At 39.0% G+C, this 20,930-nt stretch overlaps 1 protein-coding gene across 11 annotated transcripts in view; it reads left to right on the top strand.

Moving 5' to 3' along the window:
• LOC131039400 (uncharacterized) overlaps nucleotides 1–20,930 on the top strand; it is a 154,449-nt gene that overhangs the window by 70,953 nt on the left and 62,566 nt on the right. For 7 of the 11 annotated variants that reach the window (XR_009104619.2, XR_009104620.2, XM_057972131.2 and 4 more), the window contains exon 9: nucleotides 12,466–12,534. The exons of the other annotated variants lie outside the window; for them this stretch is intronic. Coding sequence is in view for 5 of the 7 variants with exons in the window: in XM_057972131.2 (XP_057828114.2) it covers nucleotides 12,466–12,534 (69 nt within the window). In the remaining 2 variants the exon portion in view is untranslated. The remainder of the gene's footprint in view (nucleotides 1–12,465; nucleotides 12,535–20,930) is intronic. 11 annotated transcript variants of the gene reach the window in all.

The following is a 20,930-nucleotide window of genomic DNA, read 5'->3' as shown; positions in this document are numbered from 1 at the left end:
GAGAACAAACATGTAACTTCATATGTGTAATGGGTAAACACAAGTTTGCACTTGTAATTGGACCTTTAGAACTCATTTTCAAGTGTTTTTTGAGTGCATTTTGCACCAATTTTGGGTTCTGGATGGCTGATCGCAGGTAGACTTTAAATGGGGAAAATGAATGAAGGTGTGAAATGAGTGGATGAAATGGTATGTATGGATGATGGAAATGAATATGAAAAGATTTTGGGAAGATCATCTTCAAGAAAATGGGAAGAACTTTCAACATGTAATCCGGTTCTAAAAACCCGATTTTGAAAGGATGGGTATTTCTCATCTTTGCAACTTGGAATTTCAACAAAAGATGGTTAAATCTTTTATCCGTAAGGGAAGAACAATTATTTTCATCCAACTTGTAATCAGGATTTAAAATCTTGAATACAAGTAAAGAGGGAAAATGGGGAAGAACAATGCAATTCTAAAATTGCTTTACAAAGGGGAAAATCTCTCTCACAAAACCGATTTTTTTGGGGAAGAACCAACCATTTACAAATTTACAACTAGAAAGGAAAAACAAGAAAACAAGAAAACAAAGAAAGAAAAGAAACCAAACCTTACTTCAAACTGAAAATGCCTCTTCAAAAAGATGATCAATCTTTGAAAGAAGGAAGGAGAACTCTTAAAAAGAAATTAACCGCATTCCAAAACCCTAGCCACGTTTTTGAAAAAATGCCCAAAACTGAAAAACGTGGCAGCAAATGCATGAAAAATGAATCAAACAAAGCTCCAATCTCCACGCCTAGATGAAAGAAGCCAAAACGATTTAGGAGAGGTATGATTCGTGGCATTTGAAGAAGTAAAACGTGGCATTTTCAAAAACGTTTTTTGCCTTTAAAAGGCCTTCAAACCAGCAAACAAATCCACCAAATGGCATGAGAAGAGTTTCAAAATGCATAAAAATAGGGAGGAATCCAATACGCCTTCTATCTCCCAAAAAATCTCCACAAAAATTTGCTTAAAATCCTCAAAAAAACGTTTTTCCTTGCAATTCGGGTTTTTTGGAAACAATAACAAGTTTGAAATGCATTGAAACAATGAAAATCGGGTTTTTTAGAAGATATAACAAGTTTAAAATTTCACTTTTTCAACATCTTGGGCAAAATCGGGATTTTTTGGCCAAATAGCAAGTTTAAAATGTCAAAAATGCATTTTATGAGCAAAATTGAGTTTTTGGAGACAAAGTGCAAGTTTTAAATTGTCACTTTTTCACTTACAAGGCAAAATCGGGACTTTTGGAGAGAGATGCAAGTTTTATGCACTTGTAAAGGGGAAATAAAACCCCTACAACAAGTTATAACTTACCTGCACACATGTAATAGGGGTTTAAAATCCCTATTACATGTAAAAACCATTAAAGTAGGGGTTTTTGGAGAGAACTACAAGTTTACTTGTAACTAAACCAAAAAATCCCTATTTTAACTAAAAAAGCCAAAAAACAATAAAAATAATAAAAACAATAAAGGAGAAATTTAAAACAAATTACAAGTGTACATCTTTTAATAAAAATGCACATGTAATAAGCTAAAAATTTCCCTACAAAGACCAAAACAATGGACATCATTAAAACTTGCAGTTTGAAGAAAATTCTCCACCTGCAGTCAGGATTTTAAAACCCGAAATTGAAAGAAAGACATAGCAAACGAACCCAGAATTTGACGAAATTCGAAATGTAGTTCGAGGATGGATTGAGGATTAAGCCAGTCCAAGGATTAGTCGAAATTCTGCCTCGGGAAGCGTGCCATAGAGTAAAATCTTCAACCTGCAGTGATTGTTCTGAAACCCGAAATTGCACAAAAAGCTAGGAAAAGGAAGACCAAAACTCACCAAAACTTGGACAATGATGGCAAAGACACCCCCCAATGATTTGACACTATCAAATGTGAGTTTTGTAGCTCGTAAGACGTGCCTTGGAGACAAAAATGACACTTTTCAGGCAAAATTTTGTAGGGGTTGTCACATTTTTGAGAATCCAAAAATGAGGACAACAGGACTTAATACAAATGTGCTTGTAGGACTTACTAATGCCTACCTCCACTATTTAAAACAAAGGACCTACTTATGCCTACTTGCATGCTCTAAGGACTTACTAATGCCTATAGAGGTCTTATTTTATTCCCATTAAGACTTACTTGCGCCTACTTGTAGGATTTAGCCACTAGGTGGTGTCATTGACATGCACACTCCCCCTCAATGGCATCACCTAAGGCTAAGCATTGATTTGAATTTGGAGCTTTTTAATGCCTAAAGGTCTTATGCCTATTAGGTTTTACATCTAGGTTTTAGTCACTAGGTGGTGTCATGTACACTCCCCTTGAATGGCATCATCTAAAATCCAATCATTGCACAAAGGTTTTAATAAGTGATGGCTAAGATTCCCATATATAACATGTACCCATGATATTCAACATGCTTTTCTCTCTTTAGAATTGATATTGTTTGGAAAGAGTAAAACAACTTCAAGTAAGATGGTACTTTTACATATATCCAATTGGAACTCTTCCATAAATCGTCAAAGCCATATTGATTCACCAAGAGCTACTTTTGTATTTCACCCTTTTGATTCAAAGAAAATTTCGAAGATAGCCTTTTTAATAAAGTATTTCACCAACCATGTAATACCACTTGCACCATATGTTTTGAAGGCATAATCTAAAATAGAATCACCAACATAGTCAATAACATAGTAATCAATGAAACTTGATTCTTGGTGCAAAGTAAAAAACATAATATTATGAATTTGTCATTTGCCAAAGATCATATAGTATTCCTCATAAAAGTAGCAAGGAGATCAACCTATCTTTCATGAGCATAAGCATGAATAATTAGTTGTCTTGTTCAAAAGTAAAGTAGACATGTTACTACTTAATAGTAATGCACCATAAAAAAAATTTAAGCAACAAGTGAGCTATCATTTCCAAGTTGCTCCTCGGATAGTTTATTAGGGCGATAGTTACCCATTATAATAAGTTACTTTACACTCAATAAATTTAGAGGATACCTGAAGCTCATAAAAAAGTTAGTTAAGGTAATACTCAAGAGAGAAAAAAAAACAATACATTAGCCAAAAGATGCTTTAAAAAGTTCATGTAAATCCTCTTTGCGTATGGATGTGTAAGAGTATGAAACTTTTTCTTACCATTTTTATTCACCTGTAATCTTTGTTGTTTTAGTAAAAGAGAATGAACTTCTCCATTTTGTTGTGCGTTGCACATGCTCCCTGTCGCCGACAGGGTGCCCCTTCCTGTTTTTGAGCCTTTCGTCCTCGCCCTGTTGAGTTTCGCGCAGAGTGTCTCGCGTCCTTTCGAGCGAGTCCACGACTGGTCCGTAAAGTGATGATGTCAAAGAAAAGAGCCGATGAATCCACCCGGCTAGTCTAGCCCTCGAGCGCGAATGCAGTGAGCTTGTCCGAAATTTTGAAAATCGCCTTGGATAGGCGTAAGGTGATGGAAATTGGTGAAGCCCGCCAAGCAAGAGCAGTGTGTCTAAAGGTCGCACGAGGACCAAAGTCGCCATTTTTTTTGCACAAAGAGCTATGAAGTAGATTGCATAAGGTTTGTCTCCGTGATGATTGTGGGATTTGAGTAAAAGATGATTTTTGCCTGCTGGTGAAGGAACGAATTTCTTGGCCAAAATGCCGAGGCTGCGAAACTTGCCCATATGCCTTGGAATTCCGAAGCTTCCGAAATCCAAATTTGTAGAATCTGGCGAGAATTGGTCTGGAGTCCGAAATTTTACTTAAATTCCCAAAATTGCCTTCTGGGCCGAATTCCGGACCCAGAGGCCAAAAGATTAAAATTCACAAGGTTGGGAATTTGCTAAAATCGCCCAGGGGGCCGAATTTCGGACCCTGGGGCGAAAATTTCGAATTTCAAAATATGTTATTTGGTCCGAAATTCGCTTGAAATGCTCAAATTCGGACCCTGGGGCGAAAACTGGAGAATGCGAAATAGCGCAAAAAGTTGCAAAAAGCTCCTCTAGGTCCGAAATTCACTTTAAACCCCAAATTCGGACCTTAGCTCCGAAAATTAGAAAATATGAAGTGTTAAAATTTGCAAAAAGGATGGTCTAGGTCCGAAATCTGCCTTAAATGTCCATTTTCGGACCCTGGGGGCGAAATGTGATAAAACGTGAAAAGTTGCCAAGAGACCCTTTAGGTCCCAAAACACTTAAACGTCCATTTTTGGACCCTGGGGGGTAAATTGAAAATGTATCGAAGTTGGAAAAGTGGCGTTTAGGTTCGAAGTTTCTTTTAAAGTTACCAAAATGTGTTATAAGCTTCGAAAAACACTTAAGCGTCCATTTTTGAACCCTGGGGTGAAAATGTGAAAAGTGTTAAAAGTTGCGAAAAGCTCCTCCAGGTCCGAAATTCGCTTTAGGCCCCTAAATTCGGACCCTAGCTCCGAAATTTCAAAACATATCAAATTTGCCAAAAGCGCGTTGAGGTCCGAAGTTGGTGCGAATTTGCCAAAAGCGCGTTAAGGTCCGAAGTTGGTGCGAATTTGCCAAAGCGCGTTTTAGTCCGAAGTTTTTTACGAATGGCGTAGGGTCCGAAGTTTTTAAGTTGCAAACATCTAAATAGTCCGAAATTCTTTCAATTCACCAGAAGCCTGAAAATCGCGAAATGCTAAAGGCGATGCATGGTCCAAAGATGCCTCCAGTTTGCCAAAACGTAGAGACGCGAAGTTTGCAAAAATCTTCATAAATACTCCGAAGTTTCTTCGACTTGCAAGTTGGGCTTAGGGTCCGAAGTTTCCTGTTGCAAAGCATGTTAAATGCTCCGAAGTTCGCCAAACCCTGAGAATCGCGAAATGCTAAAGGCGATGCATGGTCCGAAGATGCCTCCAGTTCGCCAAAACGTAGAGACGCGAAATTTGCAAAACATGCTAAATACTCCGAAGTTTCTTCAACTTGCAAGTTGGGCTTAGGGTCTGAAGTTTCCTGTTGCAAAGCATGTTAAATGCTTTGAAGTTTGCCAAAGTTAAAATCGCGAAATCGCAAGAGGCGATGAATGCTCCAAGGTATGCATAGCTCGCAAGAGGTGTTATTGGGTCCAAAGTTTGCCCTTAGGATTGAATAAAAGCCAAGTTTAAATTTCAAAGGGCCTCCAAAACTCTCCAAGGTACGAAAATAAGAAGATAAACACCATTCAAATCTGATAAACCCCCTCCACGTTGCTGCATTTCATATAAAGGAGATCACGTCCGATTTTGAAAGGGAAAGAAAGCTAATTTTGCACGATCCAAGGTAATTCAAGGTAAAACGCTGCATAAGCTATTCCAAATCATTCAAATTCAGATTGCCGATTACTCGGGGTAAAAAACCATTTAAAATGATAAATTCTCTTTCATCCAACAACCGCGAAAAATTTAAATCAAGGAGATAACCGTTGGAATTCGAAACTTTGCAGAAACATCCATTCGCCTTCACGTAGCAAGGCCGGGCAATTCTTTGGCATCCGTTTTTGTTAGGTAAGTACGCTTTGTCTTCCTTGATCATCTGAAATACTTATAAATCAAATAGACGTATGTGCGAAATCTGATTAAAATGCTTCAATTTTCGAAATCTGCATCTCTTTCGCTTGTAAAACGCTGTTCAAAGCAGTCAAAATTTAGAATTCACTCCTAATGTTTAGCCAGAAATTGCATTTTCAAACTTAGGAGAATTTTTCAAGCTTTGTCTCTGTTGAAAATTAATCCAAAATCCAGAAAGCGTTTAAATTCGCAATCAAAAATCTTCATAAATACTTTGGTTTAAAATTGATCAAGCCCTTTTAGCTAGAAATGTCGCTCCATGACCAATCGGAATTTTGAATTAATCCTGGCATGCTGGAATATTTTCTATCTAACCCGCCCTACTTCTTTTGTATTGCCTCGTAATCTGCGTCCGACTGTGCAGGATAAATGCCTGAATCGGCGGTAGAATCATCAAAAACGCCCGTTGCAGCCAAGACATCGCGAGCATCCAAATCAGATATCCCACGCAAGGTTGAAAGGATGAAGTATCAATATCAGAGAGGAGGATTGAGGGAGTCCAAAGTGCAAAGTGCCTGGGACAATGTCTGTGATACCGACCTTGGCCATATTGACATTCAAGACTTCAGGAATCGGGTCTTCTCACCTAACGCCTATGGCAAGCCTAGACAGATGGTGGAAAGTGGCATCGCCCAAGCGACAGGATTTCCTCCAGCAGTACAGAACTATGAGCTAGTGGTAGAGGTTGCCCGACATTATCAGCCGAATTCCAGGCTGGTGCTCCTTGAGAACATGACCATCGCCAACTTCACTCCTGAGGCCATTGGCGATGCATTTGACATCCCCTTTCCAAACAATCCCATAGCTACAACTATGGATGAAGCACAAGGGGCATATGATATGAATCCGGCCCGATGCAAAGCACTGATCAACGAAGAGTGGTACAAAGAGAAAAGGCCTCCAAGCGCCAGATTGTGAAAAAGACCCCCATAAGTGATTTTCATAATGAACATGGGGATTTGGTCACATTGCTCAGCCGAGTTATGGGACTCCCTAAATCCAACTACTTTGAGGAGTGGATGTTCTATTTCACAGAGCAGGTCTTTGCTGGGAAGTCTAAGTTTGACTGGGCTCAGATCATAAGCGACAACATCCACACTCAGCTGATTGAGCTTGAAATGAAGAAGTACTTCACCATGACCTCTTATTTGGTCTATATGTTCGCCAAGAACCAGCCACTGCCAGGGTTGATAATGAAAGGTGAAATCGGGAATGGGCCTGATCAGGTGAAGGTCTATGATTGTTACCCGCAATTGCACTACCAAGATATAGCTCAGAGGGAAAAGAGCAGCCCAGCTTATGCAGTTGGCCAGTATGAGCGCGTCAATGACGCCTTCACAATGCGCCTGGTCAGGTTAATGCAGGGAGGATTACACATAAGGCTCTCAGAGCAAGCTACTATTCTAGTATAGAGGTATGGAGCCTGGTTCATTCAGTTCCCAAGGTTCTCCTATATCCGAATAGCAGGCTTTGATGGTGCTCCTTTCCGACTTCCATGGTACCCAATTGACAAAGTAGTTCTTATGGAAGTTGCAAGGCGATCACGCCCGACCGACATCTTACTTCGAGAAAGCAAGCAGGCTGGATTCACATTCCCCATGATCATAGGCAACCATGATGTCCACTTGAAGACCCCTACCCTAGCAGAGGAATCCCTTGCAGAGCTGGCCTCTTATGGCCTACAGGACCATTTTCCAAGAAAATATTTCGATCATGATAATCTGGCGAAGAGAGCCTATGGTAGGTGGTACAAAGCAAAGGAATCAGTTGAAGACTATTGGAAGAATTGCTTTGATGACTATGAGGTCAGGAGGCGGGAATATTCTAGACTAAGTGTGCAGCAAATGCGACTCTTTGAATACCGTCGGGTCCCAGATCAGCTCACAGATTCACGGAATTGCCTCTAGGTCCGAGAATTTGAAGCAGTAAGGCATCTCTTGCCAGGTGTCAATTGGTCCCAGGACCCAATCACTGATTTTGAGGTAGTCATGGCAGCCCCAGCAAGGTACACAGATCAATGGTTACATTAGCAGATTGAAAGGCTAATCCATGAGGGAGTCCAGTTCACTTACCACTTAATGGGCAGCCTCGATTCTCAGTCTTCAGAAGATGAAGGAACGTCTAGTGCACCCCGGGAAGAAACTGAGAAACCAGAGAAAAGAAAGAAGGCTAAGGCTTGCAGAGGGACTTAGACGTCCAAAAGAACAATAAGGGAAAAGATTCCTATAAAGAGACCAGAGGTCACTTCATCTTCAAAGGACCCCAGTTCGTCCGACGATGTAGTAGAATTGGATTTTATACCTGCTCCGCCTTCCCAGAGCGACATCGATGCATTTGAAGCCAATGATCCTCCTGCGCCCGATGTGCTAGAAACTGAACTAAGAGCCCTCGAATCGACCGAACTGGGCAACCAAATAGAGGAAGGAGAGATTCCATCCACCCAGGGGGTCAAAGTGCATGAACCTACTCAACAGAGCTGCCACGAGTTGCTGCTCCACAATATAGCCAAAGATGACTCCACCGTCGAAGGAGAGCAAAGGATAGATGAGACTCATGAGCTCGAAAGAACTGAAGAACAACCATCACATGAAGATGTCAGGCAGTTGTTCAGCGAAATAGGGGAGAATTCAGCTGCAAGCAAAGAGCTTCACACCTCTTTCACTCCTCCGGTAGCAGAGCAGCTACGAATCTGTGGTAAGTCGGCTGAGAACGTCAGAGAACAGAATGTAGACTTAACCTTATTATCAGCCCAGACAGTGCCTCAAGAATGGTTGATTGCCAGAGCCTAGTGTAAGGCCACCACCAAACCACCTATTGATCTAGAGGATATCTTCTCGCGTATGGACCAAGGAAAAGCTAAGGGGAAGAAAAAGCCCAAGGCATATTCCAGAGTGACCAAAGACGAGCAAAGGAACCGCACTCTCCACATTGCCACCCCGCCCGTAGACAAGCCAACGGATCAGATTACACTGGCATATTATAGCATCACAACTGTCCCCATCAGACGAGCCACTAAAGAGCAAGAAAAAGAAGAATTTAAGGATTCAATGCAGAATATACTCAGGCAGCTCGAAGAGATAACAGCTGAAAAGGACATGTATCAGGCTCGTGCTGAGCAAGCCGAGGGATACATCGATCAGCTCCTAAGGCCACTACGCAATGCCTCCGAATCCCATATTCCCCCGACGGCATTGGCACAAAGGACCACAACAGAATTTGAAGGAGTACGGGATACCGCAAAGGCCATCAGGGAATGGATACAAGACATCAAGAAAAGGGGAGAGCGAATCCTTAAGGAAGTAAAAGAAATGGCCCTCCATCGAGAGCTCACTCTAGTAAAGTTATTAGAGGTAAAGAGGGAATCCCTTCACATGCACGAAGTGGCTGCCACTACCCTTCCCCTCATGAGAGCTCTTTTCTGGACACACGCGCAGATTCCTACATTATCCGCCATTCTAGATCCTCATAGCATCAGTGTTCTTAAGAAATGGTACTGGACTATCACCATGAAGAACGACACCAAAGAAATTATTGACAAAGAGAGTGACGCATGTGAAGTGATTCTGGGAAACATGCAAGAACTAGGTAAGACCATCCTCTGATCAATGGTTTCGGGATGGATAAACGACTTGTCCGATAATGCAATCCAGCCGGACTGGGAAGAAATATTGGGAACGGATAGAATTACCTATTCCACTAAGGACTTGAGTTTTGCTGGTCAGTTCCATTTAGACATATTATGATTTGAGCGTAATCGCTCCAGCTGGAAGGACGGTTTAAAGCACGTGGACCAGTATCTCGAAAGCATGCAATACAAAATTCGCCATCCTCCCATGCCTACATTCAGTCTGCTCTTCCAGTTATGCATCAGGTTCCAGGAATACGTTCGTGAGGAACGGGCAGCAGGTCGTGATTTATGGCGAGAATATTTGCATGGCGAAAGTAATTTCTAGAAAAGGAGTGTGAGATTGAAATAGAGAAAGTAATTTCTCAAAAGTGCTTTTTTCTCTCTAAATCTTAAAAGTGCACTTTTGCACCAAAATGTGACATTTGACTTCTAGTCAACAAAATGTAAAACTTTCTTGATACACCTTTTTGGATTATTTCAAATTGATTTAATTATCCCTTTTTGGGTAGTTATTGCCCATTTTGGGGTGGTTGTTGATATTTGCCTCCCATTTATGGGTATGGGCATCTATGCTTTATGGATGAATCTGGGCCACTTGTTTAGATTAAATCTAGGCCATTCATCCTTTTTGAAGTCTATTTAAGGGACTGGTTTTCCCTCATTTTGTAAGAAGTTCTTGGATTGTTGCAAAAGCTCTGGCGAAATTTTATAGGAATTAATGCAAAAGATTAAGACTGTTTTCAAGTTTCCTTGTGAGTGCATGGTCTCCTTCTTCACTTAATTTAGAAATCTTTCAGTTATGTTTATTTCTTTTACATAGCATTTACAAGCAAGCATCTGATAGAATCCTCGCAGTCCACACCATTATGGAAGGGCTGATTGCCTTTCTTTTTGCATGGTTAATCTGGACCTTTCATGCTTAGTTTGGTTATCAAATACATACTATGAATTGTAAAAGTTCTAACACTGTACTTGATAACATGAAAATCTTGTTTCTCCTTTGAAGATTGCACTGGATTTATGCAAACATTGTGCTTAAGTAGCTGGTGATGTTTAATCTAGTTTCTTGGAGGTGTCTGTTTGCTTGACTGAATTTGCTATTTTAGTTAGAATTTGCATTTCATGTCTCTCTCTCTCTATCCTTCCCTCCTTTTCCCCCTTTTTTTTAATCCAAAAAAATCTACAGTCCCATTAAAACAGTATCAACTTAACCGAAATCATTTGATAGAAAGATTATGAAAGTTCCAGGGAATTTATTTATTAATTACCCATTCAACGTAAGTCCCCCTTGTGTTTCCAGCATAAACACAGCAGACCACTGAGAGATCCCGCAGTCAAGACCTGACAAAAGAAACCTTGAGGTCGTCCCCTTAGATCCAATATAAAAAAGCAGCATTAGGGACTTCCTTGTCTCAAGAGAAGATAGGATACTCAACTCGTTATTCTATTCTGCGTTGGTCGTATGGAGTTTGCAGCAATGCGATTTCAGACACGTCAACACATTTTAACAAGAATGAGAATTATTTGAGAGAAATAATGATCTCCTTAAACGATTATGAAGATCCTAAAGTAAATTACAGTTGAAATTGTTCCATGTTATAAAATGTCAATGCCTGGTTATGAGGTCAAACGAGATCACTCTTATAGATTACCTTTAGGATAACTTCCCAATAAAAATATCCTCAAACCTTGGCATTCCTTAAATAGATTCCTATAATATCTTAATGAGGTAAGATAATGATAGGAAAATAATACACTGCATTGCATTTTTAAACCAACTATCATTAACTTAGAATGATTCCCCCAATTTTCAATTCATATTGCCTATAATTCCAAGGGAACAATTCTTACTTCGATAAATATGAAGATTTGAAAATGTAAGAAATAAATCAACCCATGATTTAATCTATATTGAGTGGACATGAAAGGTTGATAATACTAGGAACAAGCCATGCTCCAGTGAAGTTGAAATAAAGAAAATAAATAAATCATGTTCTTCTTAGGCTATATCTCCTATGATATATAAGATCATAAAGGTGAAAAGTTGTCTTGGTATGATGAAAGCGCAAGTTTTATTCATAGAAAATGATTCAAATGTTGAACCTTATACACAATTTAAAGAGGCTAATGATACTCTGCCTTTTATGTTAGAGCAAGAAAGGATGATTTTTGAAATATCTTAGAAGGATTATTAAAACAATGAATAATAATTAATCCTATTCAATTTTCATTTGAGGGAATAATTAAATCATATCATGATACCAATCTTAACTCAAAATTAACATTAGCATATGCTTAATGACATAGGATAGAAGATGCACCCCATAATATTTATGGAAAATATTTTAGTACTCCACAAAGGAAGTTGCTCCACTATTATGTGAGTACATACAAATGAAAATAAATCCCTTTATAAAAATGGTTTCACTCTAAAGTATAATCCCCTTTCCATATAGTGGAAATATTAAATTCTAAATATTTGCATCCTTTCAAGGTAAATAGCTTCTAAGTTCACCCAAGTAAGAAATATGTAAACATATGAAACCATAAAGCAAGAAGGTACAACCAATGATATGTCTATGACTAAATTGATGGCCAATATGAGGCATGTGCAAGTGAAGAGAAAAAACAAAAGATGTTTAGGTTCACATCCAAGCCAAAAAAATGCATCAAGGAGTTTTGAAGGACTAATAACAAATTTAAAAGAACACATAGCACACTGATGTACCAATGATGAATGAATCACATCATACAAATATGTATATCTAGGGTGTGAGGACACACCAAAGCTAATAAAACCAATGAAATGATTTTAAGTTAAAGTGGTATGGTGGTGAGGTGCTCTGATACCATGTCAGAAATCAGGATCTTAGAATACTTATCATTATAATTTATAAACAAAATATAAATTAAATGAAATGAGAATCATACATGCATAAATGTACACATTACACAAGATATACACGTGGAAAACCCTTTTGGGTAAAGAATCCCAGAAAGCATCATTTTATTGAAACACTTACAAAACGCAGTCTATAACAAAATAGACTTGAACCTAGGGATACTTCTCCAATACTTGTTATATGGCTAAGTTACCGGGTTTTTCCGTTTTCGCTCGGGTTCTTGTACATGTATGGGTATGGCCTTGGGTATGCTTTGGGTTCTTCCTAGGTGCTTGGGTTCCCTGTGGGTCCTTCTGTGAAGGATCCACAGAGAAGCTAGGCATCAGTTTCATTCTCATAACTTTGTGACAACATTTTTTATCAGGATATGGCAGCAAGCAAGCAATTAAATATCATTTCAGTTGCATTTGCGAGCTATACCTATGAACATGGGGTTAGTAAACTTTATATCAGCATTATTGAAATTGATTTTAGTTGTTTTACATTATGCATATGTAGCAGCTATTTTCTTATGTTTTGTGAAATCACTTTCCTTGTGTTATTAATGATTTGGCATTTTGTCAAATGTTTGAAAAATGAAATTGAACCAGCTTCTGCGCTTGACACAACTAGTGGTAGTGGCAATCCAATTGATTGTGGTTCAAATGAAATTGAACCAAATGTTGATATAGACCTTGATGCTTCTGACGAAGAAAAACATGAATATTAAAATTGATTATAATTATAATTTTCATTGTGTAATGACGTCTTGAGACTTAAGTATTTTCATTTTTGCAAATTATGAATGAGGTATCAATATATTATATTTTTTGATATTTATTGGCATTTATGGGTTCATGAGTATCACTCTTTTTATAGTTATACATTGATACAGTTTATGTTTGTTAATTTTGATGTTTGGACACAGACACACACACACACACACACATATATATACATTTATATACATATACGTATATAATACAAGAGTATTTGGTAAAAAACTGATTAAATTAATGAATGATCAGACGATCATTAAATAGATTACAAAGAGATCAATGTTTCTAATAAGAAACAATTGATAACAAACACTAAATTAGAAACTCCTAATATTTACAATATCTTACAATATTGACCATTAAATTAACTGAATAAAGATGTTATTCTAATACCCTCCCTTAATGGTCAATCTGTCTATGACACCAAGTTGCCCCCTAAACCTAACAAACTTATCCAGATGTAGGGACTTGGTGAGGATATCTGCAGTCTGGTCCTCAGTAGGAGCATACTGCAAATCCACGGATCCATCTTCAACCAGCTTGCGGATGAAGTGACAATGAAGCTCAACATGCTTGGTCTGCTCATGGAAGATTGAATTTTTAGCGAGTTTCAACACCCCTTGATTGTCACAGAAGAGGGGTGTAGGATCGGATTGAGACAACTGGATGTTCGAAAGTATCCTTCGAAGCCAAATTGCCTCACAAGTTGCTTTGACTGTTCCTCGATATTCAGCTTTGGTGGAGGAAAGAGTTACGACCTATTGCTTCTTACTGGTCCAAGTGATAGCATCGGTGCCCATACTGAAGACATACTCGGATGTTAACTTTTTGTCATCAACAGAGCCTGCCCAATCCGAATCTGTGAAACCGATGAGTCTGGGATCTTTGGTCCATCCATAAAGGATATCAAAGTCTGAAGTTCCCTTGACATAGCGTAGGATCCGCATCGCTGCAACCCAATGTTTTGATGTAGGAGTTGTCATGAAGCGGGAAATGTAACTCACTGCATTGCTCAGATCAGGTCGAGTGGAGGTGAGATATATTAAACTGCCCACTATTTGCCTGAAATCAGATTCATTCTCAACTGGAGAACTGGATTTGGCCGACAACTTCAGGCCTTTCTCCATAGTTGTAGATGCAGGTTTGCAGTTCTGAATTTGGAACTTGTCTAGCAGAGACTTGACATATTTGGACTGAGAGATGAAGATGCCATAAGACTGCTGCCAAACTTCAACACCTAAGCAGTAGTGCAAAAGCCCAAGGTCGTTCTTGTCAAAAGACTGGCATAAATTTTGCTTGATTCCCTGAATCAAAGATGCCGAGTTGCCAGTGATGATTAGATCATTGACATAGATAAGCAAAATGATGCTATCACTGCCAGTAGTCTTGACATACAGATTTGAGTCAGGACTCCTCTGGAAACCCCGATCTATGAGGTACTTATCAATCTTCATATACCATGCTCGAGGAGCTTGTTTTAGGCCATAGAGTGCTTTTACCAGTTTAAGTACCTAGTGTTCTTTTCTAGCAACCTAAGATACTAGTTCTTCCCCTTTTGGCTTGGGTCCGAGTCCTGGTTCTTGCTCGGTCCTGGTTCTCCCTGGGTTCCACCCAGGTCCTTCCCAGGTGGAACCCAGGAGGACTTGCGTGAACCCAGGCCCGTGGGTTCCCAAAAACAGAGCCCACAGGTCAAAAAAACAATAAAAAGCAATAAAAAAGACTTTTTAAAATAGTTTTTTAATAATAAAACTCTAATTCGCCCCTTTACGACTTTTTGAAAAAGACTTGAAACTTGAATCTTTTTTGCAAATTATGAATATGATATTAGACTTTAGTTATTAGTTTACTGATTACATTTGCAATATATGAATATTTATTGGCATTGGCAATTATGGATTTATCATTTATGTATAGAAAGTCACATTGTATATTTTATTTTTGTATGGATTGTATATATTGAACATATATATAATATATGTACGGACGAACCCGTACTCGTACCCAAGAAATTTTTTTTTTGCCGAATCCGTGAATCCATACCCGAATCCGAACCTGAACCGGTAACTTAGCCAGCAACCTTGAATTCGGGAGGTTGCATCATGAAGACCTCTTCCTATAACTCACCATTCAGGAAGGCACTCTTGACATCCATTTGATGGACCTTCCAACCACACTGAGCTGCCATGGCTAGGACTAATTTGATGGTGCTCATCTTTGCTGTCGGAGCAAAGGTCTCCTCGTAATCAAGTCCTTCACGCTGAGAGAAGCCTTTAGCAACGAGACGAGCCTTGTACTTATCCAAAGTACCATCAACTTTGTACTTGACCTTATAGACCCATTTGCATCCAATGGGTTTCTTGATGAAAACTAACACTTGGGTTCTGTCAGATCTTCCCTGGAGGAAGATCTGACAGAACCCAAGTGTTAGTTTTCATCAAGCTCTGGTGCTTAGTTGCCATAGCTTGTTCCCAATCAGGTATCCCTTTACCTCTGTGTATGTTTCTGGTTCATACACACTGGAATGTTGGCTATGAGAGCAAAATTGACATAATCAGGCTGCTTGCTCTTTTTCGAGCAGCTCTACCCTCAATGAGCTCATCATCATGAAGATCAATAATTGTCTTAGCCAACCATTTAGGCCGAAGAGTAGAAGTGCCAACATTAGATGCAGAAGGTGAAACAGGATCAAGTTCATTAAAGAGATCAAAGGAATCCCGAGGAAAGTTAGGTGGTGCAGCTACATGTCTAGGTGATCCTGCAGGAGAAGAAACTGGTGTAGGTGTAGGAGTTGGAACAACTGGAGCCCTCCCATCAGGTGGACGTAATGGAAGACGAACACCTAAGTCTGAAGCCTTCAATGGCTGATCCTTTGAATCCACAACTGGAGGAGAGAGCTGAAATGACCCTCCTTCCTCATCAAAAACCACGTCATGACTGTAGATGATATGATCTATCTCGATGTCAACTAGTCGGTAGGCTTTGTGCATATCATTGTAGCTGGTTAGCATGAGTTTCTGGCTCTTGGCATCCAACTTGGTGGTCTTAGCATTAGGGATCCAAACAAAAGCAGTGGAGCCAAAAACTTTCAATTGACTGATTTTGGGCTTGCGGCCTGATCAGGCCTCTTTCGGAGTCTTCTTCTTCACAGCCACAGTAGGAGACCGATTCAAAAGATAGACTGCAGTGTTAACTGCTTCAACCCAAAACTTCGCTGGAACATTCTTGTGTTCAAGCATAGACTGAGCTATTTCGGTAATCATGCATTTCTTCGCTCAATGACACTGTTTTGCTGAGGGGTGTGTTGGTCCTCAAATCAATAGATTGGAAAATTCTATGAGTATGCCTTGCTCAATGATCAAATCTTCCAATTGATTTGGCCAACTAATAGAGTGAACCTTTCGAGGTTGCTAACTCCCTCACTTCAGGCTCTGCAGATGCTAGGCGGGTGTACCTACTCACCAATTGATTCTCTTACTTGGTGCTTTTTATAGCAAATCAGTATATTATACTTTTTACCTTTGTTGTTTATCTCAAAGTGGCAAATGTCTTTGGGATAAATTATTTTATTTGTCTGATTATTTTAACTTCTCCTACTTCTTGATTATCTTTTCTAACCGATTAACTTTTGCTTTAATCCAACTCCTAATGTACTTCCTTTTAACTGTTTCTATTTTGAATCCTACTTATATCTCCTAGTAGCATAAGAATAAAACTGAAAATGTGTGGATAAGTGATTTGAATTGAAGATTTGTATGTAATTAGACCAGTGCCTTATTTATTTTGGGCAATAGAGTCGTTCACTTGCAAACTTTATGTATAACTCTGAAAGACAATTTTTAAATCCTCACTAGGTGTATCTATCAACTACTCAACCCTCAATGTCACAATTCTGATATCTTCAATTACAGTTAGTCTGATTGAATTTAACTCTTACAGAAAGACCAATCAGAATAAAATGCAAATAGCCGCCATTTGTCTTAAATGCACTCTATATTTTCTAACTTGTAACTTTCATAAAGATCTTCGCACAAGGATTTAGAATAGCAATTATCAATCATACACAATTATAACAGAGAACTAATTTGAAGTGAAAGCATCCACAACACAACTTTGCAAATAAGGAAACTGATTTCTTTATATTACTTTGAAATAAAGTCTTGTTCTTGAAACATCAAAACTGCTTGAAACTTAAACTTTTTTAGAAAACTTACTAAATTCCGGACTTTGCAAATGATTACATTGAGTACTTTATAACATATCAAAGGGTTACACCCTTTGAAAAAGGTCTTTTGGAGTTAAACTAAACACTTAAGAGAAACTAATCATCTAGTTAAGCATAAATGCACACTAGTTAAATGTGCCAAATATTTCTCATTGTATCGAGTATCACAATCATGGATTGCATCTCGAGCCTCTATCTCCATCAGCACCATGCTTTCTATGTATTCTGCCACCTTATCAGCATCTTCATTCTTGGCAACTTTCATTGCATCCTTGAGCACATGTTGGCATTCATTAATCCAATCCACCTTCTCCTTTCATTTTCCATCTTTATTAGGTAGGGGTGGGAAGTTGTTTGATATGTCATTGAGGAAATTGGCTCCCTATGATTTCAGTGCTTCCAGATACTTCTTATGGGTCTTCACTATATTAAGATCTGCTTCATCTTCACCCTGTAACTCTTTGAATTGCTCATGCAGTTGTTCATCCAGTCTTTCATGCTCCTCAATAACGGTCTGATTCTCAGTGTATACATCCCAGTATTTGTCCATCCATGTCATCAAGTTAGTAAATCTCTTTTGGATAAGCACTGACATGGTTTCACTTTTGGCTTCTCTTAATTGGGCCTGGAGCTGATAATTTTCTTCTCTTAATTTACTAGCCTTAGTTTGAGGCTGTGAGCTCGCACCTTGCATTAACAATCTCTGCGGCTCCTTCTGTTTCAACATCTCCTTCAGATGATCAATTTCTTTATTTAGCCTGATATTTTCAAGTTTACCAGACTTGTTCTCTCTCAACATTAATTGAATCTGAGCCTTCTTCAATTTGGCAATGTTCACCCCTAAATCAGCTGTAACTATGGGGTTTGTTTCACCAACCTTCAAGGTCATGATATGTCCGAAGGCCTTCTGTGTATCAATCACTATGGGTTTTTTGTTTGGAGGATACAATGACCAAATCAACATAGAATGCTTGTTAGGGTTGTATAATGACCCCATGTATACTTGGGTCACACCTTCTGGAGATAACTTATGCTTTGCATCAATATTATGAAGAAAACTATCAAATACTAAAGCTGAATTCATATCCCACCCAGGAAAGATCAAGACACCTGCATCTTCAAGTAGTTTTCTCCCTCTTTCAGGAGTCATTCGGCCCATTTCCCGTTCTACTTCATTTTCCAGAGTAGCTAACAATTGTTTTTCATTAGAGGTATTCACCTCTCCAACACTTTCTCTAATTGCTTTTCCTTTTACTTTATACAAAAAGGACATGAATTCAGGAGACTTTATAAAGTTATCATCAGATAAAAAATCCTTACAGGCCAATTGCCTTGGATCTTCTTCTATTGGAATTTCCTCATTAGAATCCCTATTAGGTGACACTTGCTCTTCGATCAATGTTTTGGAGAACTACTCAAATGAAACCTCATCCCCTTCTAATGACTCCTCATCGTCTGAAGATGACACATCGATAGTCTTCTTCTCCCTTGCCTTTTGCTCCATCTCCCTGTTATGGTTATCAATGGCCAATTTGGCCTCCTTTTCATCCATGTTTCTTATCAAGTCATCCCTCATATATGGGATATGCTCATAATCACCAAGTTTTTGTTTTTTTTCTCACTGAATGGATATATCCTTTAGGATCAAAGTTCTTCCTTGGAGCACCTACTTTCATATCATAATGGACCAGTTTGCTCCATGTGAGCTCTTGCCCTTCTCTCCCATTAACAATGAATTCACCATCACATAAGGTTCCAGGCATAAAAGCCTGCTTGTCATGTGAACCTAAATGCATATGATTCGAATTTCCTATTTGCCTTATGATCTCTAAATAGGCTACTCTGTCAGGCACTGTCTTGGGCAACAATAATGGAGATCCTTCAAAGCCATAGACTCTAATCATGGTCACATCAGAAAAGCAATACCAATCACCCCTGTTGTACTTAAAGGTTTCAGGCCCTCCAAGTCTGTAGGCCTTAGGAGTCTTTAAACATTTTCTAAGAGTGCAAAATTGCAAGGGTGATCATAAAACTTGTATAAAGTTTTTACAAAGTATTCTTCAAAATGAATGTAACTGGATCTAACAAATCTGCAGTCCCATATCGAAGTCCATAATTGGAGTGGCAGACGCTGGTTGTCATTATCACATTGTCTTATCCTCATCTCATCGGGCCAAAGACCCAATTCTTGGCCATAAAATAACACCATATGCATCAACAAGGAATAATGTGGGAAGTGGATCTGGGATGAATCTTTTTGGATAGTTGTAAGCCCCATCTCAAGTTGCCTCGCTACAAATGTGGCATAGTCAAATTCTCTGGCTTTTAGGGACTGAATATCTACTGCAATGATCATGGATTCTATCCTCATGAAATTTGGAGTGTTCAACCCTAAAACCTGACCAACCGAGTAGTATGTATACTTGAAATAATTTTTGAACAAATTTAAATGAAATACAAAACCTTCCTTTGTCTCCAATGGTGCATCGGGATTAAGCAAGTGAAAGGGCAATCTCCATCCTACATAGGTGGTATCTAACCTTTGGTATTCTTCAAGCAAATTCTCAAGGACAATGGGATAATCATAAATTCCAAGTAGGTTAAAAACTTTAGAGATTGCCTGTCTAGATATAAAGAAATAGGGCTTTCCATCCTGGTCACAGATTGCCCTCTTTTTCGGGTCATGGTTTCCTGCTAACAGTTTTAGAAGATCCACATTAACATAAACATTGGGAACAACTAGTTTTCCCAAGTTCAATTTCCATGGGTTGCAAATTGGCTCAGGCTCTTCACGCCTACGATAGTGGAACATAAATAACTCATAGCCTTTGACGGTTGTGTACACATCTCCTACATCACCATAGTTGTCTTCCAACCTCCATTCTGCAGACCTCTTGGGTTTAGGGGTGGAACCAGGTAATTGGTCTAACAGATCGTGATTTAATTTTTTCTCTTCTACCTGGGTCTCTACACTTGTTTCCCTAGTTTTTTTGTTTTTTCCCTTTACCTTTCTTGTTTCTCCCTTTTGCCTTTTCCTAGAACCGCTAGAACTCTCCATTTCACAGGCAATTCAATGAATTTCTTGAGGAAATCACATGGGAATTGCTCAGGATACTTACTTGTCGCTCTTACTGTCCTTTTTTGCCCACTCCAATGTCGTCTCTATGTGTCTGCAGTTCTGGTGCGAAAATTTCTTGGATGTTTCTCAGAGAATGTCGTTCGTGCAGCAATAAATGTTCCAATCTGTAAATCAATGGGGCAGTCTTTTCGAAATTTGAATTGCTCTGATGACGCGTGACATCAACTTAACTCTTTCCATCAATGTTTCTAAGTTTGGCGTCTTTCTGACAATTTAGTCGCTGCAGATAAATATGGCGCTATCTGTAACTGTCTTTCTTTCATGTCATTTCGGCATGGGTTATACCGATAAGTAACCACCAACTTGATTTTGATCTTCGCGTTACCTATGCCGAACACATCTTGGATGATGCCTATTAGTGTTACTTTCATTATCGACATATCTAAAACTGTCTTCCCGACTTCACAAGTCATCTCGATGAAGGATTTACCTTTGAATTCGCTGTGGGTTATCCTGATAGAGGTATTCCAATCAAGAGTATGCCGTCGGAGTAACTGTTCCGATGATCATCCATATACCTATTTTCGAAATAAGTTATGCTATCGGATCATAGGTGATTCATTATCCCGATCTCATTAGTTATACCGATAAGGATTCCTTCTCCATTTTCCTTTTATCGCCATAGGTTTCCTCGATATTGATTTCTCAATCATAGGCTCATAATCGGGATAGTTCTCCTGACATTATTCTATCTATTTATCATCGGGATT

This window comes from Cryptomeria japonica, chromosome 10 (assembly GCF_030272615.1).
Source record: "Cryptomeria japonica chromosome 10, Sugi_1.0, whole genome shotgun sequence".
Lineage (NCBI taxonomy): Eukaryota > Viridiplantae > Streptophyta > Pinopsida > Cupressales > Cupressaceae > Cryptomeria > Cryptomeria japonica.
This window is presented reverse-complemented; position numbering and strand designations above follow the sequence as displayed.